The sequence below is a fragment of the Anguilla rostrata genome, chromosome 19 (genome assembly GCF_018555375.3).
Source record: "Anguilla rostrata isolate EN2019 chromosome 19, ASM1855537v3, whole genome shotgun sequence".
In the NCBI taxonomy this organism is placed as follows: domain Eukaryota; kingdom Metazoa; phylum Chordata; class Actinopteri; order Anguilliformes; family Anguillidae; genus Anguilla; species Anguilla rostrata.
The window spans coordinates 3997896-4011796 of record NC_057951.1 but is presented as its reverse complement, the minus strand read 5'-3'; the positions used below and the strand labels follow the sequence as shown (position 1 = coordinate 4011796).

General features: G+C 52.5%; 1 protein-coding gene across 1 annotated transcript in view; it reads right to left on the bottom strand.

Moving 5' to 3' along the window:
* Positions 1–13901, bottom strand: part of LOC135246032 (protein phosphatase 1 regulatory subunit 12A-like) — a 45939-nt gene that overhangs the window by 9893 nt on the left and 22145 nt on the right. Inside the window, exons 4-17 of the mRNA XM_064319525.1 lie at positions 10634–10735; positions 10515–10569; positions 9516–9660; positions 9108–9182; positions 8862–8950; positions 7301–7443; positions 6735–6838; positions 4807–4914; positions 3485–3700; positions 2926–3023; positions 1742–1858; positions 1177–1317; positions 497–667; positions 106–246 (exon numbers count right to left, since the gene is read on the bottom strand). Of these exons, the coding sequence (XP_064175595.1) occupies positions 106–246; positions 497–667; positions 1177–1317; positions 1742–1858; positions 2926–3023; positions 3485–3700; positions 4807–4914; positions 6735–6838; positions 7301–7443; positions 8862–8950; positions 9108–9182; positions 9516–9660; positions 10515–10569; positions 10634–10735 (1705 nt within the window). The remainder of the gene's footprint in view (positions 1–105; positions 247–496; positions 668–1176; positions 1318–1741; positions 1859–2925; positions 3024–3484; positions 3701–4806; positions 4915–6734; positions 6839–7300; positions 7444–8861; positions 8951–9107; positions 9183–9515; positions 9661–10514; positions 10570–10633; positions 10736–13901) is intronic.

The window sequence follows — 13901 nt, the reverse complement described above, 5'->3', positions numbered from 1 at the left end:
ACCTGCACCCCGCACCGGACACAGACACTCGATACACAACTGCCTTTCACACACACACACACAGCCGAACGCTTGTACGCGCGCACAGTGTGTGCGTTAGCCTACCCGCGTTTCTCCCTGCCGTCGAAGGTCAGCGCGGTGCCCGCGGCGGTGGTGGTGGTGGTGGTGGTGCCGCCGGACACCGGGCCCACCACGGTAGGGATGACGGCCACGGAGTCCCTCGCCGTGCTCTCCTCCGACCACAGCCTGCGGGCGGGTGGGGGTGGGGGGTGGGGAAGAGGACGGCGAGCGTTACAGCATCGAACCCTCAGGCCCTCAGGAAAAAAACCCACGTGACATGACAGAACAAACCGATAAAGCGCGCTTATGAAAGTTTAGGAAAAACTTAGAACCCATCCAATTTTCATGTGCAGAGCTTTAAATCTGGGGTGGGGGGGGGTGGGGTAAGTTGCTGTAGAGGTGGGGCCGTGGAACAGGGGGGCGGGGCCTGCAGTACCTGCTGCTCACGCTGGAGGGCGTGGAGGAGGAGGAGCTGGAGCGGGTGGAGGAGGGGCCTGAGCCCGTCAGCGGGCCCCGGTGCCCGGTGGGAGAGGTGACGGACGGGGAGGTGGCGGAGGAGGAGGTGACGGAGCTCTGCGCCTCCTCCTGCCTCCTGCCGAAGGAGCTGCTGAGGGGCGGGGGGAGGAGGAAGAGGAAAGAAGGGATTGGAGCAAAGAGAGGAAAAAAGACTCCCTTTCACAATGAGCTTCTCTTCAGTACAAGGGAGGTCCTTCATACCACATACAGCTGGATATATACTGAAGCAATCGCAGTGTCCCACGGGGGGAATCGAACCTGCAACCTTTAGGTCACAAGACCGGTTCCTTAACCAATATACTACACTGCCCCATACACTATGTTCTACAGCTATCTAACATCTAAACTGATATTAATTAAAAAACATGAAGAAAAATTAAACAACATGTCTGTCTACCTAAAGGCACCATGCTGGCTCAATGCAAGGAGCACAAACAGTCCGGATAGGACAGACACGAGCGTGACCCGAAAGTGGCATGCAGTCAGAGGGGTGGGTGGGGGTGGGGGGGGTGGGGGGCGGGGGGCAGGAGGGGGGGGGGGGGGGCGAGGGGGGGCGGGGGAGCAGCGAGGGGGGCGGGGCTAAGCAGCAGGGGGCGGTACCTTCGGTGCACGCTGTAGGACTGGCCGGGCTTGGCGTTGCAGGAGAGCGGCTCCAGGCTGCCGGCCGAGGGCGACTTGGCGGGAACGTCTCGGGCGCCGCCGCCGCCGCCGCTCCGCCCGAGAGCCAGCGAGTGGGACGTGCTGGCGGGGCGGGGCGGGGCGAGAGAGGCGCGTTAGCGGGCGCAGCACGCGCGAAAAGCACACCGCGCACGACCACATGAGCACACAAGCGCACGAGCACACAAGTGCACACATTCAAGCGCACTTTATCCTGGCTACTGTGGAAAGTACGGAGTAAGATGCTCCGATGCTCCACACACACTCCAGAGGACCAACTGAAGCCCAGTCAACAGCAAGACACACACACACACACACACACACACACACACACACGATAATGGAACGACCAGGGGACGTCGGTAAGCAAATGGTATTAAAATGAGCCCGTCGGCTCTGTATATCATTTCCAGCTCGCGGATTTCAGAGGAAAGATTAGGTTTTGGGCTAAGTTTCCGCTCAGCTACCGAGCGCCCCCTGGTGGCGGGGATGAGCGAAGCGGGCCAACCTGCGCTGGTAGCCGGGCGGCTTGTCCTGGGGGGCGGCGCCCTCGCCGCTCCGCGTCTCCTCGTCCCAGCGCCGCCTGCCGTACGAGCCGCTGCGCACCAGGCTCGCCGCAGAGTCCCTGGGAACCAGAGCCTGAGATAGCACCCCGCGACCTGCACACACCCCCTACATCTACCCAGCACGCCCGACCCAACGCCCCTGCGCCTACCCAACACACCCGACCCAACACCCCTACATATAACCCAGCACGCCCGACCCAACACCCCTACATCTACCCAACACGCCCGACCCAACGCCCCTACATCTACCCAACACGCCCGACCCAACACCCCTACATATACCCAGCACGCCCGACCCAACACCCCTACATCTACCCAACACGCCCGACCCAACGCCCCTACATCTACCCAACACGCCCGACCCAACGCCCCGCACCTACCCAACCCGCCTGACCCAACGCCCCACGCCCTACCCAACGCCCCTGACCCAACACCCACGCCTACCCAACACCCCTGTGCCTACCCAACGCCCCTGACCCAACACCCACGCCCGACCCAACGCCCCTGACCCAACACCCCTGCGCCTACCCAATGCTCCTGACCCAACACCCACGCCCGACCCAACACCCCTTCACCTACCCACACCCTGTACCTACCCACTCCCTGACCCAACACCCACGCCTACCCAACGCCCCTGACCCAACACCCACGCCTACCCAACGCCCCTGACCCAATGTCCCTGACCCAATGTCCCTAACCCAAAACCCACGCCTACCAAAAGCCCTTGACCCAACGCCCCTGACCCAACGCCCACGCGCCTACCCAACGCCCCTGACCCAACACCCTTCCTACAAGCCACAGATGAGCCCGAGGCAAATCTGCTCCAGAGTAGAAAGGAGGCATCTCGAACAAAATCGGTTTCTGTAAAACGCTGCATTCTGATTGGTTCTGGCCAGCGTTGCCTCATGGCCCAGTTGTCTCGAAACTCCTCCTCTATTTAAAACCCCGCCCACATAAGGCCGCTGTACTACCACAGGAAACAAACGGGCCGTTTTCCTCGTGTGTGTGTGTATATACTGATGAAGCGCGTGACAGTTCGAGACGCAAGCGAGGAAGCCTAAGCCCACACAACAAGCAGAGTGGCGCAGACAGAGTTTAAAAAAATTATTATTATTTTTTTTTTTACCTGTTCTCCTTCTCGTCCGCGTCCGACGCGCTGCCCAGCCTGCGGGAGGAGGGGATGGTGGGAGCGACGTACGCCAGCCTGGTCCACTTGTCCCTTTCCTGTGCGGGAACCGGGATAAGCACACGCACAACCGAAGTTTACACGCTCAATCGGAGCAGGATCTAGGGCTGCTGTCACACTGTGATCCTTTTGTTATGTGGAAAGAAATGAAAATCACTTCAGAGGTGGAAAGTCCAGGGGGTCAGGCAGTAAAAGTCCTGCCGTGTGTTTCCTCCACCCGTGAACTCAGCCGGCTGATTTCACGGAGTAGCTCCTCCACCACCTGGCTGAAGAATTGTGGCTCACTAGCAAATCCAGGTGACTGGAACAAAATACTGGGGAGGACTTTCACTTTTTTTTTTTTAAATCTTAATTTTACATTTTACTTTTTACGCTGAACCTGGATTTCCCACTTCTTTTCCACCACAAAATGAGATTTCTGGGTAAGGCCGGCCTCGAAGCCTTCCCCTTGACCGTAAATGTGGGGGGGGGGGGGGGGTTGAAGGGCATGATCTCTGACCTTGTCCTTGTTCTCCAGGGTGGAGGACAGGCGGGGGCTGGAGGCGGAGCGCGTCACGCCCGACAGCTCCCTGTCCTTCTGCGCCTCCTTGGCGGCGGCGATCTCGGGCAGCGCCCCGTAGCTGCCCGTCTTCCGCAGGCCCTGCCTCCAGGAGGACGGCGACTTGTCCTTGCCCCCCTCCTCCTCTTTCGGGGAGAGGTTCTCGGTGGGAGGGGCCTGCTGAGGAAAAAAAAAAAAAAAAAAAAAAAGGGGCGAGGCGGGGCAAGTTAGCACGTTAGCACGTTAGCGTTCACGGTTAGCCATCGGTCCTACGCGGTCACCGAACTAGAACTAGCACCCAAAAAACTTATTAAACTGGCTGTTGCTGGCCGAGATGTTTTTCAAAATGCTAACCACGGGAGTGAAACAGGAAACGGGTAACTTTAGCGGTAGCCTGCCTGAGGCAGCAGAGCTGTGCAGGACAGGAACACACTGGGAGAAGGTCTACTAGAGAAGGTCAGGCTGGAGAACAGACATTGGGTAAGGGGGCGTGGCCAGGCCTGACCTCATGCTTTGCCAGCCAATGAACCGACGGCTGTAGTCTTTCACCCGTATTCCCGACTGAAAAACGCATGTACGGTACATCGACTTTGAAAAACAGCTGCAACAGACACCACTAGTTTTAAATATTGTCGCGTTAGTGCTGTGGACAACACAAAGCTGGGTCTGGTCAAAAAGCTGGCAGCCTGAACTCGAGGCATAAGTCTCAAACGGATCAGCTGGATTGATTTTAAAAGCATTTTTTTTTTTCCACTTAAAAAAAATCGCTTTGTTCTGTTAAGAAAAAAAAAAAGACACAACCGCACACAATGACTACAAAAATGGAGACTGTATTTCCGACGCTGCAAACACACAGGTCACAGGTCGTAGGTCACAGCAGGCCGAAGCAGTCCCCATCGCTGCGTTAGACTCCATGCGCACAAACAGTTAGCGGAAAGGCATTTTGGGTTAGCACCAGGGATGTGATTTTTCAAACCGGTTACCATGAGAACAATAACAAATGGGCAAACGTACAGGAAAAATTACTGAAACAAAACAAAACAATTTTTTTAAAAAATACTGCTCTCTGTCTGAACTTCACATAACCAAAAAAAATAATAATAAACGAATAAACGGTAGCGTCCTAATGGTAAACCGGTAAGAACTGGCCCCGGCAACCAATAAGCAATCCCGAGCCAAAAGCACATCCCTAGTAGGGGCGGTCTGGGGATTTGGTCACATATTATTTGACGCGAGGGTTTGGTGGGGGAGTGGAGGGGGGGGGGGGCACACCAAAGCCTCACCATCACTTTTTCGGGGAGGAGAGCGACGCCGGTTTTGCGCAAGCCCTGACGCCACGAGGCGGGACCGCCGGCCTCCGGCGCGGGCGAGACGGGGGTAACAAAATCAGACTGAACCAATCGAGACAAGAGCGGGTGATGAGAGAGAGAGAGGGGTGGGCGGAGACAGAGGAAGAGACGGGAGCACAGATAAAAACACACAGTTCAAGGGCCACAGAGCAAGAGAGAGAGAGAGAGAAGAGAAAGAGAGAGAATGAGACAGCACTGCAGAAGCTGAAGTCAAGCGCACAATATCTTCCACCCAGAATACCCTTGGCGACCCTTCGAAAGGTTCACAGTGCGTATTGCCAGGGGGAAAGACCTGCATGTCATATCTATAATAGTGTCTCAGGCATTTCATTCCCGGAATGTTCTGGAACAGAGGTTATCAAACAAGAGGTTATCCTGGGCACGTCCGTGCTCAATTAAGGCAGCTTTTAAGCTTTCGAGACACGTACTTAAGTTCCATCTTATCTATTTCCCTTGATTAACAGGAAGCAGGGCTTGGGCTCATGGCCATTTTTTTTGTCATTTAATTTCTCGTTTTCCACAAACAATCTATGCTCAACCCCAATAAAAGGTGAATACCCTTTAAGAAATTATTATCCCACGGAATTCACCTGCCAGTCTGTCTTTCAATCAACTTTGTAAAAATTAACCCCTTTCTAAAGGAATAATTTGTAATAACAGCATATTACACAGAACTAAAGCATCAGACAATCTAACCGTTTAAAAGCCCAATGATGTTAATCTGGACATTATTTATTCTTTATGCCATTCATAGCAACTTCTGAAATAAAGCAAGGACAAATCATCGCTCAATCGACAGAAGTGTTATTACTAACCATTAAGAGCTCCTTACAATGTAGGGGTTGTAATAATGGTTGGAATGAAGAGCAGAGCATGTAAAGAATAAGCTGCGAATCCCAGCGCTAAATTCCCTCCGTCAGAAGGAAAGGCGGCCATTTTGGCTCTCCTCGGAAAGTGCCGTAAACGGTGCCTGCCGGCGGCGGCAGACTGAGGTTCTCGCGAGCTCCCTAATGGTAGCAAAGGGTCGCCATGATTCAAACCGATCAGAGCGTTTCGGCCAAGGAGAGAGAGGGTTCCGGATTGGTTGGAACGAGCCAATGACAGGCATCATGACGTAGTTCCTCCAATGATAAATTACCTTTCAAATCCCGAAACTATTTCTCTGCAAGTGTAGCCGGGAGAAAGAGGCAACACCTCTCTGTACTCAGGCTGACTACAAGGTCACTGGACAGAAATAAAAAGACACTGAATACAGATCTCAGCAAATCTAACACAAAGAGGAAAGTTACTCATCTGCGTCTGACACTTAAAAGCTACCATTTTGCACAAGGCCAGCGTTTGTTCAGAAGCCCTGCGGTTATAAGATATTAATTTACTGGAGATGCCCGCAGTATATAGAGTTACAGTCCAAGAATTTTCTCAGTTGCAGTGCCAGATCTGTCCTGCAGAGGGCAGACGCACGGAACGGAACAGGCAAAAACGCCGTTAAATTTGGTCCGATCGCGAAACCGATCAAGCCAACAGCGAGGTGCATTTCAAGAATCTTCAAGCGACGTCTTAATCAATTATTTTGACATAAGATGCTCCTGGCTCTTTTGAGGACAGATTTTAAGTCAGCAATTTCACAGAGGACTACAATTCCAGGTCACTGTGTGATGTCACAATGTGGCGACGAGACACCGTCGCCGTGACGATCGGAGACCTCTGCGTGGCTAGCTCTCTGCCGGGCCTCCCAGGTCAAAATCATTCCGCTAACCCTAACAGGCCGCACGCCGCTGTCAATCACAAGCACTTCCAAGCAACGGGCGCAAGGACATCGCATCCGAGCAGGCTAAACTCCGCCCCCTAAAGCGTGACCTCACCTTCTTGCTTGGCGAGGTGGGGGAGGTGGGCGTGGCCGGTGGGGACACGGGGGCGGGCGCCGGGGCGGAGCCGCTGTTCACGGTCGCGGTAGGCTTCTTCTTTCCTGGAGAGAGGGGAGAGGCTTCGGTCACGGCCAAGGCCTCACACACGCCATTCCACAAAAAACCTACATTCTGATTAAAACTCCCAAAATTTGGGGTTTGAGACCACCAGGGGGTCCACAAATGAGGCACAGTCCTCAGCAAATATTCATCAATATTCATTCATCGTCAAGTGTTACCATGGGTAAATGGAATGGACTGCGTTTATATAGCACTAGCTCCTATAACACTGATCATATATAATCGTGTAAAACTAGTCCTATTACTGTTTTGGGCATCAGGAAGTGCGTAAGGTTAAGAACCACACATGCGACTCGAACATAAGCATTCTACATGTGGACAGTGTTTATTAGACTTAATAAAATGTTATTAGGGCCTTAATAAATGTTATTTAATGTCATATAGTGCATATGTTGACATTGTTCCTTTGAGAGAGGCCATGTTGAGGCCAGAAAGTTGCGAACCTGTGTCAGGTTCAGAGTCTGAGTCGTCCGAGTCGTCGTCCACGCTGGAGCAGCTGGACTCGTCCTTCCCGTCGGCCTTCCCGGGCCCCGGGGGCTCGATGCACGGCGCCGGTTTCTCTGGCTCCAGCACGACCGGCTCTTTGCTGCGAGGGAGCACAAAAGGCGCTAGCCCAGTTCTGCATAGCGCTAGTGATGCAGTGCTAGCCCAGTTCTGAATAGTGCTAGTGATGCAGTGCTAGCCCAGTTCTGTATAGCGCTAGTGATGCAGTGCTAGCCCAGTTCTGTATAGCGCTAGTGATGCAGCGCTAGCCCAGTTCTGTATAGCGCTAGCTCAGTTCTGTATAGCGCTAGCTCAGTTCTGTATAGCGCTAGCCCAGTTCTGCATAGCGCTAGCTCAGTTCTGTATAGCGCTAGTGATGCAGTGCTAGCCCAGTTCTGTATAGCGCTAGTGATGCAGTGCTAGCCCAGTTCTGTATAGCGCTAGTGATGCAGCGCTAGCCCAGTTCTGTATAGCGCTAGCTCAGTTCTGTATAGCGCTAGCTCAGTTCTGTATAGCGCTAGCCCAGTTCTGTATAGCGCTAGCTCAGTTCTGTATAGCGCTAGTGATGCAGTGCTAGCCCAGTTCTGTATAGCGCTAGTGATGCAGTGCTAGCCCAGTTCTGTATAGCGCTAGTGATGCAGCGCTAGCCCAGTTCTGTATAGCGCTAGTGATGCAGTGCTAGCCCAGTTCTGTATAGCGCTAGTGATGCAGCGCTAGCCCAGTTCTGTATAGCGCTAGTGATGCAGTGCTAGCCCAGTTCTGTATAGCGCTAGTGATGCAGCGCTAGCCCAGTTCTGTATAGCGCTAGTGATGCAGTGCTAGCCCAGTTCTGTATAGCGCTAGTGATGCAGTGCTAGCCCAGTTCTGTATAGTGCTAGTGATGCAGTGCTAGCTCAGTTCTGTATATTTACTAGTGATGCAGTTCTAGCCCAGTTCTGTATAGCGCTAGTGATGCAGTGCTAGCCCAGTTCTGTATAGCGCTAGTGATGCAGTTCTAGCCCAGTTCTGCATAGCGCTAGGCAGGCAGCGCTAGCCCAGTTCTGCATAGCGCTAGTGATGCAGCGCTAGCCGTGTTCTGCATAGCGCTAGGCAGGCAGCGCTAGCCCAGTTCTGCATAGCGCTAGTGATGCAGTGCTAGCCCAGTTCTGTATAGTGCTAGTCCAGTTCTGTATAGCGCTAGTGATGCAGTGCTAGCCCAGTTCTGTATAGTGCTAGTGATGCAGTGCTAGCCCAGTTCTGTATAGCACTAGTGATGCAGTGCTAGTCCAGTTCTGCATAGCGCTAGGCAGACAGTGCTAGCCCAGTTGTGCATAGTGCTAGCAATGCAGCACTAGCCCTGTTGAGCATAGCGCTAGTCAGGCAGCGCTAGCCCAGCTCTGCCTGCCCCCAGAGGTGGTCCAAACAGACAGCCACCCCCGGGTTCTCTGCCCCGTGCAAAACAGTCAGGAGCATAAGACCTGAGAGGGCAGAGTGAATGCAGCGCAAAAACCTCCTACCTGTCAGCGGGTGCGGGCCACTTACTTATTGAGAGATTTAAGCAGCTGATTGTTGTCCCCCGCCGTGGTTTCAATCAAAGGGGACTTCTTCACGTCTCGTTTCTCGCTCAACAGCTTAAAAAAATGCAAATACATTATTTTAAAAAATCTGATTTAATTAGCAGTTACCAGAAGCTGACTATGGTACACAGAGTTCACGTCGTTTAATAACAGAATTTTTAGTGCACGTGTGTGTTTTCCTGTTGAACGAGACAGCGGAAGAACTGATTACCAGGTTCTGCTTCTTTTGCAGTTCTTCCAAGTACCCGAGGATGTCTTCGTCTGCTACATCAAACGCTGTCTGGCCCTGATGGAGAAAGAGAGCGATGACAAAGAGAGAGAGAGAATATGAGTCTTAAACCTCCTTTATCGCCACAGTTCCACAATATACAGAAGCGGATATGGATATAGATAGAAAGTGAATGAGAGGGATAGACACTGAGGGGGAGAATGAAAGAGGAAGAGAGAGAGATAAAGAGAGAAAGAGACAGGGAGAATGAGAGGGAGAGGCAGTACCCCATGTTCCACAGAGCCTCACATGTCTCCATCTTTAATTTTGAAACATTCAGAACTCAACGGGGGTACGGATGGAGGAGAAGGGGTGGGGGGGGGCGGGCGGAGGAGAAGGGGGGGGACGCACCACTTTGTTGACGGCGTCCATGTCGCAGAAGTTCTCCACCAGGATCCGGCAGGCCTCCTCCTTCGCCCAGTGGCCCGCGGCGTGGAGCGGGGTCCAGCCGTCAAAATCTTTAATATTTACATCATACCCTGCCTGGATTAAAAGCCTAAACGAACGCACACAGGGGGGGGGGGGGGGGAGACAAACAGGAAATGTGACTGTGCTGGAAAGCAGCAATCAACTGCAACAATCTCCCCCCTCTCACACAACATAGACCCATCTTGCGCTTAAGGTCCATTTGATCTGCCTAGCAGCCTCTACAGATAAAATTGCAGCCTCTATAGATAAAAGCTATGCTTTTCTTACGATAGATGAACAGACAGAGTACCTAGATGAGTACCTCTGCAGTATGGTTCCATGATTATATTCTATATCGGTAAGGGAGATGGACCTGTACTTCTGCAGTATGGTACAGATTATTATATTCTATATCGGTAAGGGAGATGGGCCTGTACTTCTACAGTTTGGTTCCCTTGATTATATTCTATATCGGTAAAGGAGATGGGCCTGTACTTCTGCAGTATGGTACAGATGATTATATTCTATATCGGTAAGGGAGATGGGCCTGTACTTCTGCAGTATGGTTCAGATGATTATAATTCTATATCGGTAAGTGAGATGGGCCTGTACTTCTGCAGTATGGTTCCATGATTATATTCTATATCGGTAAGGGAGATGGGCCTGTACTTCTGCAGTATGGTACAGATGATTATATTCTATATCGGTAAAGGAGATGGGCCTGTACTTCTACAGTATGGTTCCCTGATATACTAAGGAGAGGGCCTGTACTTCTGCGTATGGTTCTAGATTATAATCTGTTGGTAAGGGAGATGGGCCTGATCTTTCCTCTAAGCCTGTATTGATATTTAGGATTATAATCTGCGTTGGTAAGGGAGATGGGCCGGTGGTTCCGCAGAGAGACTCACTTTAAAACCTAGGCGTAGGGGTGGGGGGACTCACTTTAAAACCTCGGCGTAGGGGGTGGGGGGTGTTCGGGGGGGACTCACTTTAAAACCTCGGCGTAGGGTGGGGGGTTCGGGGACTCAACCGCGGGTGGGGGGTTTCGGGGGCGGCCACACCTCGCGTGCCCTTGCCGGCGCGCCTGTCGCCACTGCGCGCGTCCGTCCCGCAGCATGGACCCGCGCTGCCCTCCTCCTTACGGGCCGCCTCGATGTCCACCCCTGAGAGAGAGAGAGAGAGAGAGAGAGAGGGTAAACGCCCGTCTCCCCTCCGCACGTTTCCTCCAACCGGCCCCGCCTCCGGAAGACATCTTATTCGCCTAATCGGAACCGGATCTCTCCCCCCACCCCCCCCCCCCTTTTTTTTTCGACCAATCTCTGCACTCGCTAAAGCGGAGAAGAGGAAATCTTTGAAAACGGGTTGCGGGGAAAATCTTCGGCATCGAAATAAACGGAACGCGAGACGGGAGCGGAGCCAAAAAGAGCATTTTTAAAAAGCAGTCGTCTGGTTTTTAAAGGTCAGAAGAGATCCTATGGAAATGGACTGCAGCGTGTTAGCGCATCTATCTGAAAGCGCTAATTAATGCCTCTCATCAAGCCACAGCAGTTAAGGTTAGGGTTATATCTTGCTCAAGTGAACTTGACTTAGCAGAGGGATTTAACCGCAACTCCGATGCCAGACAATTGTCTTACTCTCTGAGCTAGACTTTGCAGATTTCTCTAAATAGCAAATATTGTCTGGAGAGATATATACTCAAACGCTAATGCTAACACGTTACAGTGACGAGAAGGAGGAAAAAATAACGCATGCATGATCCAGGGTTAAGAGACCAAAAACAAACAAAAAAAAAAAAAAACGATGCACCAAACCGACTGTACACCAGAGGGCGACGTTGAACGTCGAAGCCGTGACCCAATTTTAAAGATTCAGATCCCCGCAGTTAGAAAGAGATTCACTGACACCATTACAGCTATCGGTCGTTTTCTCAATTGTGGCCTAAAATGATGCACGGTACGGATAAGGGAACGCCCTCAGGACGCACAGGCACTCTCCGTTTCGCACAGAGACACGCACAGTCAGTGGGCAACATGACGGACGGAAGGTAAATGGTAAATGGACTGCATTTATATAGCGCTTTTATCCAAAGCGCTTTACAATTGATGCCTCTCATTCGCCAGAGCAGTTAGGGGTTAGGGGTTAGGCGTCTTGTTCAAGGACACTTCGACACGCCCAGGGCGGGGGTTTGAACCGGCAACCCTCCGACTGCCAGACAATCGGTCATACCTCCTGAGCTATGTCGCTACGAAGGGGGAGCGGGAAGAAATCGGGAGAGCCGTACAGCGGCCGGCGGCCCGGGGACGAGGGGTAACGCGGCGCGCGCGGCGCCGGAGCGCGGTCCCGAATCGCACCCGCCCGGGTTTCTTCCGTGAGGCGGCCTTCGGGCCAGCCAATAAAACGAGCTCAAAGGCGCAACCCGCCGTTAATGGCTCGAGCGGTCGCACTGGTTGCCAGGGCAGAGGGCCACCTGTTCCTGGACTACGTCCTGGTAGTTTCCAACTAACAAAGTGCATCTATTCAACAGTGAGCAGGCTGACCTGTTCCTGGAGATCTACCATCCTGTAGTTTACCAACCCTAACAGTGCATCTTATTCAACAGCTAGAGCGGGGCTGCCCAACCTGTTCCTGGAAATCTACCATCCCGTAGGTTTTCACTCCAACCCTAACAAAGTGCATCTTATTCAACAGCTAGAGCAGGGCTGTCCAACCCTGTTCCTGGAGATCTACCGTCCTGTTAGGTTTTCACTCCAACCCTAACAAAGCTACACACACCTCATTCAGACAGCCAGAGATCTCGTTCAACCGCTAATTATTAAGGTCAGGCGTGCCAAATTAGTGTCGGAATGAAAACCTACAGGATGGCGGATCTCCAGGAACAGGGTTGGTTACCGCCGCGCAAGGAGAAAACGAAACCGTGCGGCATTCCGACGTTCAAACGCTCATCGGGGCCCAGTGAGGAGCCACTACATTACATTACATTGCAGGCATTTAGCAGACGCTCTTATCCAGAGCGACGTACACAGCATTTTTACATAGCATTTTACATTGTATCCATTTATACAGCTGGACATATACTGAAGCAATGCAGGTTAAGTACCTTGCTCAAGGGTACAACGGCAGTGTCCTTACCCGGGAATCGAACCTGCGACCTTTCGGTTACAAGCCCAGTTCCTTACCCACTGTGCTACACTCCGTCCTGGTGTGTTCGTGGGGTCCCCGAAATAAACAAAGTCACTTTCCAAGTGCTCTGAATCTGTCTGCAGCTCCATTGGCGCTGGTAGCCTGCCTTATGGACCAGCAGCCAGACGCTACGTGCAGCACGGAATGCTACAGTTTAGTGGCCGGGGGTGGGGGGGGTTATCTAATGGAAAAAAGAAATTTGGTTCCCAGAACAGGAAGTTACCCAGATTGAGGCTTTTCGGTAGAATTAATTCAGATGTACACCAAGTAAAATCGATACATTAACTCTTACTTGACCTACCAGACTGCTAGCACAGTCCCAGATCCAAAGGCCCAATGGGGCTGTGCTGTAAAGAGGGACTGGTCCGTGTGCTGGCCGCAGATCTGCCTGCTCAAAATTCCTCAGCAAACTGACAATGGGCCCCCCCGAGTGTCCGGAGATTAGAGGGAGGGGCCCCCCCTCTGTACTATAACCCAGCCTCCCAGAGACAAGCACTCCTTCAGCTCGGCGAGAGGGCCTCTTACTTCTCGATCAGGCAGAGCCGCGGACGGCCCGAACGCTCAAAACCCAAGCCGAGGAGCAGCGGCTATGCGCTGGGCGCGCCCTCTCACCCGCAAACGCTCAGAGGCCTGCGCGTTTGCACACTTCCTCCCAGAACGGAAGCCGGTCTGCGGCGCCGCGGGGGGCTGCAGGCTCGATTCCACGGCGAGGGCACTGCCGAGGCGCCCAGCCTGAACCGCGTGGGTAAACACCGAAATGACTAGGCCATGCTGCAGTTACCTTTATACACAGTCTGTCAGACTGCCAGTCAAGAAGAAGCCGCCATAGGTTTTGCTAACAAAACTGCTAACCAAACTAGCATTAGTATAATAAAGCCCTCAAAACACATGTATATGCACATAATATAATAAAGCTCTACATGTTCATTGCACTGTAATGTATACTGCATTTGTAATAGAAAACCACTGCACTGTAATGTATATTGTATTTGTAATAGAAAAGCATTAGGTGCCCTTAGAGATATAAGCTCGTTGCATGCTACAGCCTAACAACGTACCAAACCAATCTGCAGGTTCAGGAGGGGTCGGCAACTGAGAGAGCGAATGGGCGTAATCAGAGCAGTGCGCATTTAAACAGGGCGTCGCCAG